Source organism: Atractosteus spatula, chromosome 13 (genome assembly GCF_055471065.1).
Source record: "Atractosteus spatula isolate fAtrSpa1 chromosome 13, fAtrSpa1.hap1, whole genome shotgun sequence".
Classification (NCBI taxonomy): domain Eukaryota; kingdom Metazoa; phylum Chordata; class Actinopteri; order Semionotiformes; family Lepisosteidae; genus Atractosteus; species Atractosteus spatula.
This window is the reverse complement of record NC_142718.1, coordinates 18,401,925-18,419,169: the sequence shown is the minus strand read 5'-3', so window position 1 is coordinate 18,419,169 and position 17,245 is coordinate 18,401,925. Positions and strand designations below refer to the sequence as shown.

The 17,245-nt window shown below is 39.6% G+C and overlaps 1 protein-coding gene across 3 annotated transcripts in view; it reads left to right on the top strand.

Moving 5' to 3' along the window:
• Positions 1 to 15,565, top strand: part of igf2bp2a (insulin-like growth factor 2 mRNA binding protein 2a) — a 102,795-nt gene extending 87,230 nt beyond the window's left edge. For 2 of the 3 annotated variants that reach the window (XM_088930241.1, XM_088930239.1), the window contains 5 exons: positions 1,901 to 2,017; positions 7,297 to 7,371; positions 7,816 to 7,947; positions 8,040 to 8,153; positions 9,651 to 11,870. In XM_088930241.1, coding sequence (XP_088786367.1) covers positions 1,901 to 2,017; positions 7,297 to 7,371; positions 7,816 to 7,947; positions 8,040 to 8,153; positions 9,651 to 9,746 — 534 coding nt within the window. In that variant the 3' untranslated portion in view covers positions 9,747 to 11,870. Of the gene's footprint in view, positions 1 to 1,897; positions 2,018 to 7,296; positions 7,372 to 7,815; positions 7,948 to 8,039; positions 8,154 to 9,650 lie in introns of all 3 variants that reach the window. The other variant, XM_088930238.1, reaches the window with a different exon arrangement.
• Positions 15,566 to 17,245: the final 1,680 nt, after the last annotated feature.

The following is a 17,245-nucleotide window of genomic DNA, read 5'->3' as shown; positions in this document are numbered from 1 at the left end:
GCATTTCAGTTGTTGTTCATACTCTTGATGTGGATGGTACATGTTTAATAGAGCTCATCCATACCAAATTGTTTGAGACAAGACAAGCTCTGAGATGTCATAATGTGGATCTGCAAAAAAAACAGGACATTTTAATAAGTATTGCATATTAAAGCAATTTGTAAACCTGGTGGAGATGGTTGGATCTCTGGAGTATACTGTCAACAGAGGGACTTCCCCCTAAAATAAAAAAAAAGTCCAATGAGAGACCTTTCCATGTTTAATCTGTATCGTATGACCTTACCCAGTATAAAGCACCATATTATACTAGACCAAAAAAAGGAAAAACCTTTTTCTTTCCCACACACAGAAATGAAGACAGAAATCATTGACTTATACAGCCCTGCTGAGGCTCATTGTATATTATTAGTAAGAATTGCTCTTTTGAAAGAACAAAACAGATTGAATCAATTCACTAAAACTGCCACATTAACCTCAACCCCCCATCTTCTGTCCTTTTCACCCTACTGAACGTTCTTGGCAGGATATCAGTAAAAAAGAATTTTTTGTTGTCTAGGATCACAAGAGGTATTTTGCACGTGAATGACAGATTTACGGTTGACATTTTCAAAGAACTATTACAAGATCTTAAATCTCCTGCAAAGGCACTTTGTATACCCACTATGAGATTCCCAATTGAGGAGGGATTTCAACAACAATGTTAACAGACATGAATTAGATTGTCCCTGTAGTGTTTCCCCCTGTGACATTCAGGTGGGGCCAAAGATTTGCAGCCCTATAGCAGTCAATTCTGCATTGGTAGAATTTTTGCAATTTCTTTGGAGGTCTTTTGCCCATTATTGTAATGGTCATTATTGTATTTACCTTACGGTCTACAAGAAAAACCTATTAAAAAGTCTTGAAAAAAATTAGTGAAACAGGAGGAGTTCTTAATAGACCTTCAATGTTCATAGTCCCACTATCAAAAGCTGACCTTCTGCAAAGTAATGTTACTTCATTGGCTGGTTGTTTTTGAGAAGTTTAATGTACAACTGGACTATTTTTGGGGGAGGGATGGGGGGTTGGTGGTTAGTCCCAGTGCCTCTGGGACTGTGATACATTGTCTGCAAAAATTCAGACACTGCTTCTTTTTTCCCTCCTACATCCAGTGTAAATGTTATGACAAGAAGATGTAAAAAATAAAGAAGATTGCAAAATGAATCATGAACCTCTCACACTGCTTTTCACTCATTGTCATGAAGTGCTTTTTTAACAGCTGCACATTTCCATACCTCTTTATTCCATGTGTTTTTGAACTTTTCCTTTGATTGCAGCTTTAGGGCTGCTTTTTGCTTCTCAAAACCTAGAGTTTCATAACAGAACAATAGACAGCGGTCACAGCCACTCTATAAACTGTATAAACTGTCTAGGCTGTCTAGGAGGTTTCTTCTGGGTGCTCTAGTTTAGTACCTGAGTCCAAAATCATAATGGTACTGTAAGTCAATTGAGTTCTTGGAGAATTACCCCTGGTGTGCTTGGGTGTGTTTGTGTCTGTGTGTGCTCTGCAATGGACTGGCATCCTGTCCAGCATGCATCCTGCCTTGTGCCCATTGTTTGCCAGGATAATCTCCTGCTCTCCAGTGAGCTTGAATTGTATGAAGAGGGTAGAAGATCAATTGGATATATTAACAAGAATTGCCAAGTGCTCAAAAATGAAGGGTGATCATTAAAGTACATGTGAGATTTCTCTGAAATATTGGACTCATTAACTTGTATTTAGTTAATTGTGAATCATTACTTAAAATCAATAATATTTTTTCCATTTTTAGGAATGCACTGCATAAGGGTTAACCAAAGTGCTGGTGAGTAGTTAACATCTTGTGTAAACTTGCTGACTCTTTAGGGTCTCTTCTTTCAGCAGGTTCCTGAGCAGGAGGTAGTCTACCTCTTTATTCCAACTCAGGCTGTTGGAGCACTCATTGGCAAGAAAGGGCAGCATATCAAACAGCTGGCCAGATTTGCAGGAGCCTCCATTCGGGTAAGAGTCCATTTACTCCTATACACTTCTAAACAGCAAGGGTTTGTTGTGCAAAAGTTTCATCCTTATACTTCAAGAATATATGCACAGAATAAACCAGCCTTTAGGCAAGTATTTTATCTGGCTGTGGTCAGTTATTTAAAGAATGTTGAGTTAAAACCCTTGGACTTTTTTGTGTTACACAGAATTTGCTGACACATTTAAGGCCATGCCCTAGTAAAGGGAAAAGATACCAAGAATGTAATTTACAATTCACTGTGCATTGGCGTTTTTTTTACATTTGCTCATTTTTTAGCAAGAAACAGTACTTCATTTCCTCCTGTGGTTCTTCTATGAAAAGTACTAGCAGTTATCCGTGTCTTAACTTCATATGTTATGGTTTCTTGGTGAGGCATTTGTTGTTTTTCACCATAAAATCTCCATACCCTCCCCATCCCATGGATAATGCCCTTCAAGAACGTCAGTTTTTCCAGTACTCTGCTTCCTAAGCTGCTTGTTCTGCTACCCCCTTCAGAATGGATAGGTACTGAATCACTCTTTGCAGTCTAAATATGGAGGGATACTTGAAGTCAGGCATTGACTCACCCATGCATGCATTATCATGCCCATCACCACACTGACTCACGGTTACATCTGGACTAGGAGGATGAGGCTGGTTTCAGCAGAAAAGCCTCTCAATACAGGAATTAAATAAAACCCTGTTTACTGATAAATGACTAATTCGTCAGGCATCCAACAAACACCTAACAGATGACCTCCTTCTCTTGTCCTAAAAATCCCCACTGACAAATCTAGTGGATACACTAATTGGAACGCTTTAAAGTTTTTCCTGTCTAGAAAAATTGGATTAATTCATACTTTTCATAATAAAGTTTCACATCATAAAACTTACTGTATGTTTTCTTAAGAACGTATGATTTAGCTGCATACTGTACATGATATTGTAGTTGTGGCATCTTACTTGATTTTGATTTTGATAGAATTTCTTAGGCACAGATTGTTTATGTTAGTGGCTGTTTTTTTCCCTAATTTGCTTTATCAAAAAGTTTATATTTTTTGGGGGGGATAAACTTCAGCTTGCAGTCATTATTATAACTGCTATCTGCTATCATGTGCAATTGGTGGAATTTAGAATAATTGTCAGTGGGGGACCTAAGGTATTTGGTGTTCTCCTGCTGCTAATCAAATGATATAACCCCTGCTCTCTCCTTTACCCAAGGCCTTTAACCTCATTTTATTTTGCCTACATTTCTGACCAAGGTTATATTCTATTAATGAATGTAATGACTCAGGTTATTTCCCAAAAATGCTGTTAATGTCATTCAACTCTAAAATGGGATTTCAAACATTTTTGTCTCACCTGCAAGCAATCTGAGGACATCTCTTGTGGTCTCCTCAAAGAACACAATGCACTGATGATGATAAATTGTGTGCTTGAGGTGCAAACAATATGATAAATAATTGATGTGTACGGGGGATTTAATTTACATGTAACGAAGTAGTATTCGTATGCACTCTTCTGAAAGCTAAATTTCTCCCACCGCTACAACTCTTTCATACAATATACACCTTTCATCCAAAACATTCATTGTTAGGCCATGTAATCTGCAAGTTGTCACAATCACCAGCCAGCGGAGATCAACTCACAAAAGAACTAACCAGTACCAGCAGCGGGTTAATAATAAGAAGTGCCGCCACACGTGTTAATCCATCAGCATACGCTCTACTGTGTAGAGAGCAGCACTATTTAAACCATCCTAACCTGCTTCCCGCTGCTCGGTATTAAGTCTTCTCTTTGAGAGCTCTACCTCGCGTTTACTCTGAATCTCGCTTACCGGATACTGAACTCCCTTTTGCCTCTCAACCTTGGACCTCGCCTTCTGTTTTGGATTGTTTGCTTCTCTCTGTACTTCCTGGATTTCGATCTACCTTTCGCCTATCGACTACGATCTCGCCTGACGTTCCGGATTGTTCGCCTGTCTCAATATCTACTTGCTCCTGTGTCTGCACAGGAACTGTATACCTTTTCGTTGAGGATTCCTGACAGAATACCAAGCCTGCAAGATGGATCCCGCGGATGCTCAAGCCTTTCATTCTCTTTTCTATCACCATTCCCAAGCTCTCACCCAGCTTCAATCTTCACTCCAACAGCTCACTAACCACGTCGCCTGGCTTTCGCCAGGCTCCCGCACAGATTCCTGCTATGCCCTTTGCTCAAGCACCTGCTCCGACCCCCACGGCCCCACCCACCACTCCCCCAATCTTACCATTTGTTCTCCCGGAAAAGTATGACGGCAACCCTGCAGGCTGCAGGGGCTTTATTGCTCAATGGTCCCTGGCTCAAGAAGCACAATCCCCACATCTCCTGGTCCAAGAATGAGATCATCGCCTGGAGCCACGCCTGTTGTGACAACTGTTGTCGCCCTCTGGTCATGGTTGCTGCTGCAGTAATCCCCTTGGAAGAGCAGTCTACCATTCCGCCCCAATATGCGCATCTGAGAAAAGCATTTGACAAACAGAAGGCTCTTTCGCTTCCCCCTCACTGCACCTGCGACTGTGCAATAGAATTGCTTCCGGGAACCCTCCCACCCAAAGGACAGATCTACCCTCTCACTCAGGCAGAGAATCAAGCCCTGCAAGACTATATCAAGGAGGCCCTGGATTCAGGTTTCATTCGTCCTCATCTCTAGCCTGTGCTGGGTTTTTCTTCATAGGGAAGAAGGATGGCTCCTTGCGGCTGTGTATTGACTACAGAAGGCTGAACTCCATTACGGTCAAACATCGTTACCCCTTGCCTTTAATCGCAGCTGCTCTGGAGTCCAGTGCGTTCATCTCCTCGAAATTAGATCTACGGGGGGCTTAGAATTTAATCAGGATACGCGAAGGGGACGAGTGGAAGACAGTCTTTATGACCACGCACTGGCATTATGAATATCAGGTTATGCCTTTTGGACTCGTTAATGCACTGGCGGTCTTCCAATCCTTCATGAATGATATCTTTATCACATTACTGGAAATTTTGTTTTTGTATATTTGGACGACATCCTCATTTTTTCCGCCAACCCTCAGGAACATGTCCGTCACGTCGAGGAGGTCTTGTCCAGACTCAATGACAACAAGCTCTATGCCAAGCTCAAGAAGTGCGTTTTTCATGCTTCTAAGATTCACTTTCTGGGCTACATTTTTTCTCCCCTTGGAGTGGAGATGGACTCAGCTAAGGTCGCGGCTATCATTTATTTAAAGCAAATCCAACGCTTTCTAGGTTTTGCCAACTTCTACAGGCGATTCATCCAGAACTTTAGCTCCGTTGTGACGCCCATCACGGCTCTGACCCATAACCGACCAAGCCTGGGTAAATGGAACCCGGAGGCTAACCAGGCATTCCTACGTCTGAAACAACTCTTCGGCTCGGCTCCACTCCTACGGCATCCGGATCCCTCCTGGCCTTTCATTGTTGAGGTTGACGCCTCTGCCTATGGGGTTGGTGCAGTCCTCTCCCAGCGCCACGAAGAGGAGCGCATTCCACATCCCTGTGCCTTTTTTTCTAAGAAGCTCTCTCCCGCCGAGGTTAATTACGAAGTGGGTAGTTGTGAACTCATTCCTCAAAGCTGGCCCTCGACGAATGGAGACACTGGCTGGAGGTGGCTAACCACCCCTTTGTCATTATCACAGACCATAAGAACCTGTCCTATATTCAATCTGCCAAGCGCCTCAACTCACGTCAGGCTCGTTGGTCACTTTTCTTTTCTCCTTTCAATTTTGTCATCACCTATATGCCCAGCTCCAAGAATGGGAGTGCTGGTGCACTCTCTTGGCTCTATGACCCCCCGGACCTGGACTACACGCCCGAACCAATCTTCTCATCCAACAGAATCGTGGCGGCGATTCACTGCTCTATTGAGGACCAGGTCAGATGTGCCCTCAACGGAACTACAGTTCCTCTGCGCTGTCCACCGGATAAGCTTTTTGTGGCGGATCACTTGCGTTCTGCCTTCCTGCAATGGGGTCATGACTCCTGGTTTGCGAGTCATCCTGGTAGCAGACACACTCTGGACCTCCTGACCAGGGACTTTTGGTGGCCTTCCATGAGAGCTGATGTTGCCGGGTATGTCCAGGCATGCCCCATCTGTGCCAGGACTAAGACTCCACGGGCTAGGAAAGCCGGTCTCCTTCACCCCCTTCCAATCCCACAACGCCCTTGGTCCCATATAGCTGTCGACTTCATTATGGATCTTCCTAACAGTCAAGGCCATACCGTAATCATGGTTGTCTCCGATCGATTTTCCAAAGCAGCCCATTTTGTCCCCCTCCCCGCACTGCCCACGGCCCAGGAAATGGCGACACTGTTTGAGCAGCAGGTTTTCAGGATACATGGTCTGCCCTGGGATGTGGTCTCTGACAGGGGCCCTTAATTTGTTCCTGCCATTTGGAAGGCTTTCTGTCAAGCACTTGCGACCCATGTATCTTTGACTTCTGGATATCACCCTGAGGACAATGGACTGGTGAAAAGGACTAACCAAAGCCTCCTTACCTTTCTAAGAACATTCACCTCTTCACAGGATGACTGGTTCTCGCTGCTTCCCTGGGAGAGTATGCCCATAACTCCCTTACCTCCTTCTCCACAGGTCTCTCTCCCTTCCTCTGTTCATTAGGATATCAACCCACCCTGAATCTTGCTTACTGGTCACTGAACTCCCTTTTGCCTCTCGACCTTGGACCTTGCCTTCTGTTTTGGATTGTTTGCTTCTCTCTGTACTTCCTGGATTTCGATCTACCTTTCGCCTATCGATTACGATCTTGCCTGACGTTCCGGATTGTTTGCCTGTGTCAATATCTACCTGCTCCTGCGTCTGCACAGGATCTGCATACCTTTTCATTGTGGATTCCTGACACAAGTACAGCATCACAGCTCCGTGGATGGAGGACTGACAGTTTTGTCAGAAAGCACTGCAGGGAACCCACACAGCCCCAAGGATCACTGTAGTGTGGAGCACCAAGGAAACACTATCTGGCTTTAAATTCATCCATCTTCTCTATTCCAGAGTTATTGTGTGTCTCCTTTTTGTGCTTCACACTGTGGACTACAGGGTTATTCATTTATTATGAGTGCAAACGTTTGCTTGTTGTGCCACTAAGGTGAAAGTATTGGCTGCAACAGTTCAGTAGTGATGTCTTGAAGTACCCTGTTACCTATCAAGTGCAGTCACAGCAATCCTAAATGAAAGAGTAAAAAAACTCTTAGTTAAGGAGATCTAATCTAAAGGCAATGTGCTTTTCAGATTGCCCCAGCAGAAAGTCCTGATGTTACCGAGAGGATGGTCATCATTACTGGACCCCCTGAAGCACAGTTTAAGGTGAGAGAGTTCTAACATTAATCTGGTCTAGACTGTAGCAGCTCTGACCTTTACAGGAGTGTACAGATCAGAAATAAGGAGTTTCATTGCCCAGATAGTATAAAAAGTGATTTTCTATTTTTTCTTTTCATACTACCTTTTCACGTTGCAGGTTTGTAGATGTGATACATTAAAACAACCTGGTTGATGCTATGTTTAATACTCAATAAAACACATAATAGATTTAATTGCCAAACCTTGTTCATATGCCTAACACGAATGCTAGTAGGGTTGAATCATTTCAGTAAAATTGGAAAAAGTTGTTTGTGGCAAGAGCAATTTATGATTTCTATAGCATTATTGTAAGTAGTAATGATTATCGTTAGTAATGGTTAACCCTAATACTAAACCTAAAAAAAATTGGTTTAATTTGGCTTAGTTTTCCTCTTTGTTATTGCGGCGCAGGCTCAAGGGAGGATATTTGGAAAGCTGAAAGAGGAGAATTTCTTCAGTCCGAAGGAAGAGGTAAAGCTGGAGACCCACATCAAAGTGCCCTCATCTGCAGCTGGAAGAGTCATTGGCAAAGGAGGCAAAACGGTACATAGTAGATGAAACGCTGGGAGTGTGACTGTTCTCTTCTGTTTCTGCATCTCTTCTGATCTTACTCAGTGTCTGTCTCACCCCTGCAGGTAAATGAGTTGCAGAACCTCACCAATGCTGAGGTCATTGTACCACGGGACCAAACTCCAGACGAGAATGACGAAGTCTTTGTAAAAATTATTGGGCATTTCTTCGCCAGTCAGGTAAACCTCACCAAAACAGTGACTTACAGAGAAGGGCTGTGCTTCACTGGCAAATTATTTAATTGGAAAATGCTGGATTTAAAATTTTGAATAAATACATTAATCTTAGTGGTAACTATGGGTTCAGGTTGGAAATGGAAATAAATGTCACCAGTTTTAGTTTTTATAAAACATACAAAGTCCAAACTATGCCAGTAATAAAAACATTTCTGCAGGTTTTTATGTGCCTTTTTGAAAAAAAAAAGCAAGATTTCACAAGACTGTATATACTCCATATACTGTAATTAAAGAGTGTTCTCTGTTAATTCACATAATTAAAACAACAGTTGTGCATATCAAATTTAGGCATCATTTAAACACTGTGTGAAAAAAGAAACACTCAGAAATAGTTATTTTTTATACATGTTATATGCACTTATCCAGAATGTCTTCTTTATCTTAGACATGGTCAGAGTTTTAAATGCAGAAGAACACAGATACAGTACACCTTTACCGTTATGCACATCATATTTCTTAAGTAAACTTGGCACAGAACCAAATTTGATTGTTTATTCATCTTAAAGGTCAAATTTCTACTCAAGGGAAAAGAAATGTTTAAATATTAGTAACATTTTCCAAACAAATTGGCGCCCATTTTATGTTTACCAAAAATTCTGAAATTAATAGTTTTGAATTGTATGCAGATGCATCTGTCTGGAGAACTACATGTTGCTGAGAGATGTCAGTAGAACATCTTGCATCACTTCAGCTAACGTCAAAATTCACTCACCGTAAATGTTTGATGAATATGGCCTGAGGTATCATTCTAGAAGTTACACACTGGCACTTGGTGATGTACGCCAGAGCAGAAGTAATAAGAGATGTTCAACTTGAATTGCAGTTTTTGAAATGTATGCATCTGCATATTTACAAGTTTGCTAAAACATGCAACTTGGGATAATATTTTACAGAAGCTCTCATGATCTCAGAAGCTAAGCAAGTTGTGGTTAGTACTTCTTTGATGGGTGACCTTTAAGAAATATTAGGTTGCTGTTGAAATTGATGTTAGTGGACCTGTAGGAGGCACTCTTTCCTCTGGACCAGAATTTCCTCTAATATCCATTTTTTTGGACCAGCATCCAGGAACATTGATTTGTAGGAGGTGCTCATCAGATTTGCACAATTTCTCCTACCAACATTTTACCCCTTAAGTCAATTGGCAAAGTAATTTCTCACATCTCCTCCTGATCTGCAGTGTAATGGAGCTACTGGCACATAAAGGTCAGCTGTACTTATTCCGGGTGCTACAAAGCTGCATTAAGTTGGTCCCCTCACATATTTAAAGTGCTTTAAAAACTTTGAGATGAAAAGTTCTTATTAAATGCAAATAATTATTCATTTATACTTTCCCAATTTGAGTAACATTTTGACCTTTAAGCTTGAGTGTTGTGGTTGTGCTGTGGAAAAATTGCATGTGCATCAGTGATCTTATTCTTGGTGCCTTTGTTTTGTCTTCAGACTGCACAGCGAAAGATCAGGGAGATTATACAGCAGGTCAAACAGCAGGAACAAAAACACCAGCAGGGAGCTCCCACGCCGCACCACTCCAAGTGAACACCAGGGCGGCACCTGCGAGCAACAGCCGATGAATGTAGCCCTTCCAATGGAGGAGAGACAGACAGATGAGACAGACCAGCAAAATGGGGAACAAAACCAAAGAACATTACTAGGGAAATGTGTGAGCCAAAGGCTGGGGCTTTGCGTGCACTGCCAATGCGGAGGGGAGAAGATTATGTTAAATACATAAAAAACAATAAAAAACTAAAAATAAGGAAGAATGAAAACTGCAGAGAGGGCATCTGCAGTCTTTCCAGTTTAAACATAAAGAATTCTGTCATTCTTTATAACGCTATCCCTTTAGTTGGACTAACATAGGCCTAACTTAAACAGAAAAGGATATTAACAAATTTGTACATTATGTTGTAGTGGTGGATGGGGTCTGGGAGGGGAAGGTTAGGGCTGAGCAAACAGATTTTTGCAATGGGTGCTGACATTCAGATTGCATATTTCCAAGTGTCGTTAGCCCTAGCAGTATTAATATATATATATTAGAAATGATAATATATATTAAACAAAATATAACAAAGGTTATTTTTCCATAGATGAAAATAGGCTTTCTAGACATGAATTAAGATGAGTGGTTCATATTGGGCAGTAAAGATATTTCAGCAAGCAGTTTGAACATATCTAATATTTGTTTGCATTTGGAGTCAACTTTCAGAAAAAAAACCTCTAGGAAACCTAGTGGATTGTTATGGATATTTGTTACTTAGCCTGTGTGTGTGCCAACACAAGGGATAACGTCCCTTTGAAAATGTTTTAAAGTTTTCATCTCTGTGTAGCTCACAGTTTTTACATACTCTTTGCTTAACGGTTCTCAATGGGCTTTTTGCATTACTGTCAATTTTTTTTTCATCTGAGCAGTAGCGAGCAGCATTCTGATGTTTTTGAGATGGCTTCTGCTTCCCCGCATGGATCATGATAACATGAAAATCACACAAACAACAATTAATGACGACATAAAAATAGATGGTACCTGTTCTAATTTAAAAACACTGTCCGGGAAAAAAAAAGTTTGGAAGCAGTTTCCGAATAGGCTATTTGAAGAGGGAGAAAAAGATGCACACAAAAATTGCATCCAAATTGACGTCTTAAAGTCATGCTCCTCAATTGTTAATGCAGCAATCTAGAGCCATAGTTAATAGAATGTGCTACACGTTCTCTGCCTTACATTGAACATTCAAGCAAAACAGCACTATGGAGAAAACAAAAAATGTGACACAGGGCCACGATGGTTTGTAGTTTTGTACTTTAAAGGTTGACTTTATGGAGGAGGGGGAGAGAGGAGGCACTGCATGAGCTGTGGTACGTACTAGAAGGTGAAAGAGTTTTTCGAGCCCTTCTCTTTAATGTAATCCACACTAAACCACATGCTAGCAGTTGGCTTTAACCTCTCGGTCAGGGAGCGTTCTGTCATGGCCTGACAACTGTGAATGTACAATATGCAGCCTTTTTTTCCCCATCCGTTTCCAGCATATGGTTGGTCAGCGGGATTGTTTTCTTATGTTTTTTTTTCATCCCAAGCAATTGTTTGTTGGATGTGCAGGTACGGATGGCCCTGTTCTTGTGCTTTACATAATCACCATGGAAACATGCTGCCTTAAATGTTACTGATTGGAGAAACATTCTCTCTCGTCATGAGCTATCGGTTTAGCTATATCTTCCAGACTTTTTAAGGTTTAGCACGAATACACACAGGTTTGTGTGTGTAAATATATATAGAGAGAAATATTTATAAATATATTTTTTTTCCTATTTTGTGATGAGAAGAAAAAACAAAAAACATTTCATCTTTTTTTTAAGTATATTTTGTTTGGTAGGACACTGCCATATGAAATTGAAGGGAAGTGTTTTATTTTTGAAAACATGACTATTAATAATATAAATGATGAATAATGATAATGAGAACAATACAAATACATAAATAAAAATGAAATAAAGAGATAATTTGCCCAGGACATGGAACAGTGCGCATTTCAATATTGTGATCTACCTCAGGTGTTAGGGTACCTCAGTCTGTTCTTTAATTTCCCTTTTTCGAGATTTTGTATGCCTTGTAAATCTGATAGTTTTGAGCATTTTTTTATTTTTTTAATAAAAATGAACAAGAAAAAAAAAGGAATTAGTTGAAACATTTAAGTCCATGCTGGTTGTCAAGGGAGGATGGGTCATTTGAACTGTATTGCAATTATTCTACCCCCCCCTCCAGCTGGACAACTCTCAATCTTTTTTTTAAAAACCATGGATATCAAAATTATGAAAACGAAATTGAAGGGATACATGCCCATAGTGTTTCTGAGTAAAGTGATAATGTATACTGATTTCATGAGCAAAGAAACATCAACAACAGCAAAATACTATTGTACCAACAGACTGCAATACCAGTTTACTTCACTGCAAATAGTGTTATGTGAAAAAAGAAATATACCTAGCTAACAAAATTTGTGACCCAGCCTGTTTTTACCAGTTAGCAGAGATAAACCTATGTTCTGAGAATGGTGTAAAGCTTCTGAAACATGCATATAAACACAGAAAGTACATTAATATGTATATAACACTAGTATTTACTATAGTGCGTTATGATAGACTAGTGTTCTGGCTGTTACTGTGTATTGGAGGAGTACATGTATATCAGTAAACATAGATGTACAATAGAAGACTGATGCAAACTGATCTGTTTTCCCATTAACCCAGCATTCCCCTTTAGTTCATATATAGAGACATAAACACGTTGAGACTTAATGGCAGTGACATTTTAGACAGCTGTGTCAGGTAACTTGCTTAAAAATACTTAACATACTGAAGGAGCCTTTTAAAGGCAGTTTTCTGCTGTACTTTGCATGCTCTGTGAAGCTTCCTTTCTGTGTGTAACTTTCCCAGAAATGGTTCTTCATCACCTACACACATTTTATTCATTTGAATTTGTTAGCAAGTTTCTTTTTTGTAACACATTTGAAATTGCCCATTGTCCATAGGTTTGGCTTACTGATACAACTCTTATATCCACATTGTGCATTGAGGTTGTCTATACTGTATCTTTGCAGACTGAAAGTTTGTGCACACAACAGCAGAGCTGATTCTTTGATTGGATGATTGGTGTGTACCACCCAGAAAGCAAATGAAAACACCCTTAGTCACACTGGAACTGTGACAATTATATGTCAACATTTTAACAGAATTCCAGTCACACACAGCTAATGGCATAGCCCAGATTTGCACTGGAAACCTCTGCACAATAAGGCCAAACAAGGACACTAGGCAGAGATGCTTTAGCATTATGTTCAAATCCGGTCCCAAGTTTTAAACTGAATTTACAAATACGTGCATTTATCAAGGAGAACTAACTTATGAATTACATAAAAGGCAATATGTCTGTTCATTTAAGCTCTTCACATCCTTCAATGAGGAGCAGACATTTTGCTTTTACTGTATGTATAATTTTTTAAACAGAGGTGAAGGGTAAACTATTGACTTACTATTTCAATCATTGTAATCTGTAGAATTTTATCAGGCTTCTGAAAATTGCATGATGTTTCTTGTGCTTTAACACATTTTGCTATGCATGTTCTCTTCTTGCCCTCTATTGTCTTTTCTCAAAGCAAAACAGAAGAAAGCAATCTTAGAGCACTCAATGATGAAGTACAAGCACAAACTCCAAATGCAAGACACCAGCATTGCTCTCCTTGATTTGTAGCTAGACAGACAAGGTGACAAAATGAAAGTGAAGGGAATTCCCAGACACACTGAAAACATCCAAAACTAGCTACTACAATAGCCCAAGTTGAAATTTAAAGCACCTGTGCACAGAAGCAGACACTAGTAACGCATTCTCAAGAGACTTAATTGAGATGATATAGTTTATAGTGTAAATCTGGAGAAAATAGACTACGAAGAGTCTCCTCCAGAACTAGAGGGATATCCTCAGAGCCACAGACAACAGGAAATGAATTAAAAAAGAAAGGTTGTAATAGGATTACTTTACCCAGAGTCCATTAAGTTGGCTCATTTGTAACCGATTTTCATAAAAACCATGAAACAGCCAAGTGAAGTAAACTATGCATAATTTACAGAGGAATGCAATTACAGAATCTTGCTGTTCATATAATTTGTCATTTGTTTCCTGGCAAGTGTAACATTGCAGAACCGTGTTGAGCACAGATATTCTACAAAGACTTTATAACTTGCCTTGATTAAATGTTTGAATCAATAAGCTACTAATAATGAGGTGAGGAAATAGGCAGAAGAGCTATCAGTTGTTGATAACATTTCTTAGGTACTTAACTTTTAGAAGGAGTTACTGTGTTTTGCCTTTCAGAAAATGATATCTAAGATGAAGATGTTTTACATTGAAGGCAGTGAAGCACTGTTTTATGTGCAAGAAGTCTGATCTGGGCAGAATATCTTGTATTGACTAGAATGCTTTGGAATGGAAAAACTCCTGAGACATTGCTTTGGAAAATGCTCCAATGTATAATGAGATTGTGAATGCTAGCATTATACGCAAGGGATTGGAATATATATGAGTTGTTTTTGAGTTTTTAAAGGGTTTTCTTGTTTGATTTGAAGAGATTTGTCTCAACTTTTTCTCATCCAGAACTTAGAGATATTTAATCTTAATGTTAAGACATAACATTTCTGGTGAACAATCAAAACATTTTGACATCTGTCTTCCTAAGTACAGTACTATGATGTAGTGCAATATAGGGGTAGAAGAAAAAAGCTAAAGCTTCTTTTTAACCTGTTTGTTTTTACTTGCAGAAATGCCTCCTACCTTACAGTCTCCAAATTACAGCTGATTTGGCTGACAGGAGGTTTAAATGCAGCTGAAAACCACGCGATGAAAACCCTTGGCAGGATTCTCCTTTAAATTACATTTAAAGTTTAACACTACATTTTGATTGCTACTAAAGCAAATCTGACATGTGCATTACTCATATCCTCATGTTTTGACAAACTGGATTTGTAGATCTTAGGAGTTTTAAATTGCTACCCAAGGAGGGAATGCTCATCAGTAAATTGATTGGAATTTACAATATTTTTTCTGTTGTAGTGCAGAACTCAAATTTTTACATTTTGTCAAAACGATGTTCTCATTGAACTGCTGGTCAGGCAATCTGCCATCCAAATCTGTGATTCTTTTATTGAGAAAGAGATTTGAGTTCTATGGAGTAAAAGCATTGAGCACTTTTGGCTTTTAAAGGCATGCAGGGATTAACAAAGCATAAATTGCATTTTGTGAGGCATTTCTGATCTAGGTAGAGAAGGAAGCAGCACTAGAAAAAAACTTGCCTTTGTTTGCCCCACATTACTACCTGAATATAGAGTTTCTTGTGAATCACTTTTATCTGTTACAGAGGCTGTCACAGATGTAGCAGAAAACTGACTTAAAAAGCAAGTTGATTATGTAGAGGTTCTTAGCAGGATATGCAAGAATAGTATGTGACTACTTAGGACTTCATTCCTTAATAGATTTCTTCCTTTACTTTTTTAAATAAATAAGACATTGCATGAGACAAAAGTCATAGGGTATAAAAACATTTCACATACATTTGTAATTAGCTTAGGTGGTTTCATTCCTAAACAGAACTTCACCAATGGAGGTCTCTTTAGTCTATTACGAAACCTCAGAAAAAAAAATCTCTTTCCATCAGTTACCATTTGACACCTGTGATAAACATACAAAGGCTTTTTAATGCTGGTTTAGGAGGTGATTCATTCCTTATGGTAACAGCCAATAACTTTGAAATTGTGGGTGAACTGTACTGCAGACCAACCTGGATATGAGCAATAAAGAAAGTCATCAGATGTTGAAATGATTGTCAGTTGTGCCACTTAGTGTTGGTTTGGTGTTACTTATTTTTTTATGTTCCTGATCCCCCTTGCTTCTCTTTGCAAGCCTACCAAGATGGTCCATTGGAAAAAAAAAGTAATTTTTTGGTACAATAAAAGAAGCAATCACCACCCGTGGCTGAGTTGAGGCCCTCACCAGATTTAGATCCTGCCAGCAGTGCATTACCCTTTCAGTGCTGCCAAGTACTCTGCTGTACCAAAACAAACACTTAAAAAGTTCTTAAAATGTATTTGTATTCATATACAGTATATACACACTCATCGATTTACTTTTATTATTTTAACAGCACTTTTACATTTAGTGTGTAAATGAAAAACACTTAAAAAGTACTTGCTTGATGGCCACTACTAGACAGTCCAGTATCCTGTGATGTCCTGAGAAAATAAAAAAATTGCACCTGACACAGAAAGCATCCACTACAAGACCCAAAAATAATAGTAAAAGAATTTACCCAAAGTAGCATTTCCTTTCAGACAGTTTTCCACAGAAAAGAATGAATGAAAAAAGAAAAAAAAGCTTACATTGTAGAATTACAATATGCATTCCGTTGCTTGTAACTCCTAAATGGTAATTAACATAAGAACAATTACCCTGAACTTTGAAACTGCGTTTGGCATGGAGCCCCAAAGATTTGATTTCATAGTCATACTGTAGATGCTTAGAAGCTACAGTATATATCAGTGGTATAACATAGGTCCTGTAGGCATGGCTGACAGATTTGGGATCCTGTCCTTTTGGGTTTGTTTTTTTTGTCCTGTTGCAGATAAAAGTTACTCTGGGTAAGTACCGATATTTTGGAAAAGGTTTGGACAATTGTAATGATAATTCAAAATTTTCACTTGAGGTTTTCAAGTTAATGTGAAATTTTTAGTTGTATTTGAGCAATAGTTAGCTACAGTGCCCCAGTATAGTGACGGGGACACTATACTGTAAAAAGGCGCCGTCCTTTGGATGAAACGTAAAACCGAGGTCCTGACTCTCTGTGGTCATTAAAAATCCCAGGGCGTTTCTCGAAAAGAGAAAATAGAGTAGGGGTGTAACCCCGGCGTCCTGGCCAAATTTCCCATTAGCCCTTACCAATCATGGCCTCCTAATAATCCCCATCTATGAATTGGCTTCATTACTCTGCTCTCCTCCCCACTGATAGCTGATGTGTGGTGAGCGTTCTGGCGCACTATGGGTGCCGTCGCATCATCCAGGTGGATGCTGCACTTTGGTGGTGGTGGAGGGGAGTCCCCATTACCTGTAAAGCGCTTTTGAGTTCAGAAAAGCGCTATATAAGTGTAAGCAATTATTATTATTACAGTGTGTACATTAGGTTATGTTTCACATTAACTCTACTAGGGCATATAAAATAGAAAATACACCCTGTTGCATCATCACAAACCATTAGAAGGATGAGGTTAAGAGGTTAATCATTGGAGATGTATCTGGTAATCTTTTAGCACAGACAACTGTCAGCTATCATTGACACTGTTATGGTCAGCATATTTGCTAAATGTACTTAATAGTAGATTTGGTGGCACAGGGACTTTGCAAAATGGCTAAGTAATCAAAAGGCAGATGTGAATACAGCAGTGTACAAATCTGAACGTGCATAGTGCAATACAGACACAGGCCTCATTGTGTACCACCAAGAAAT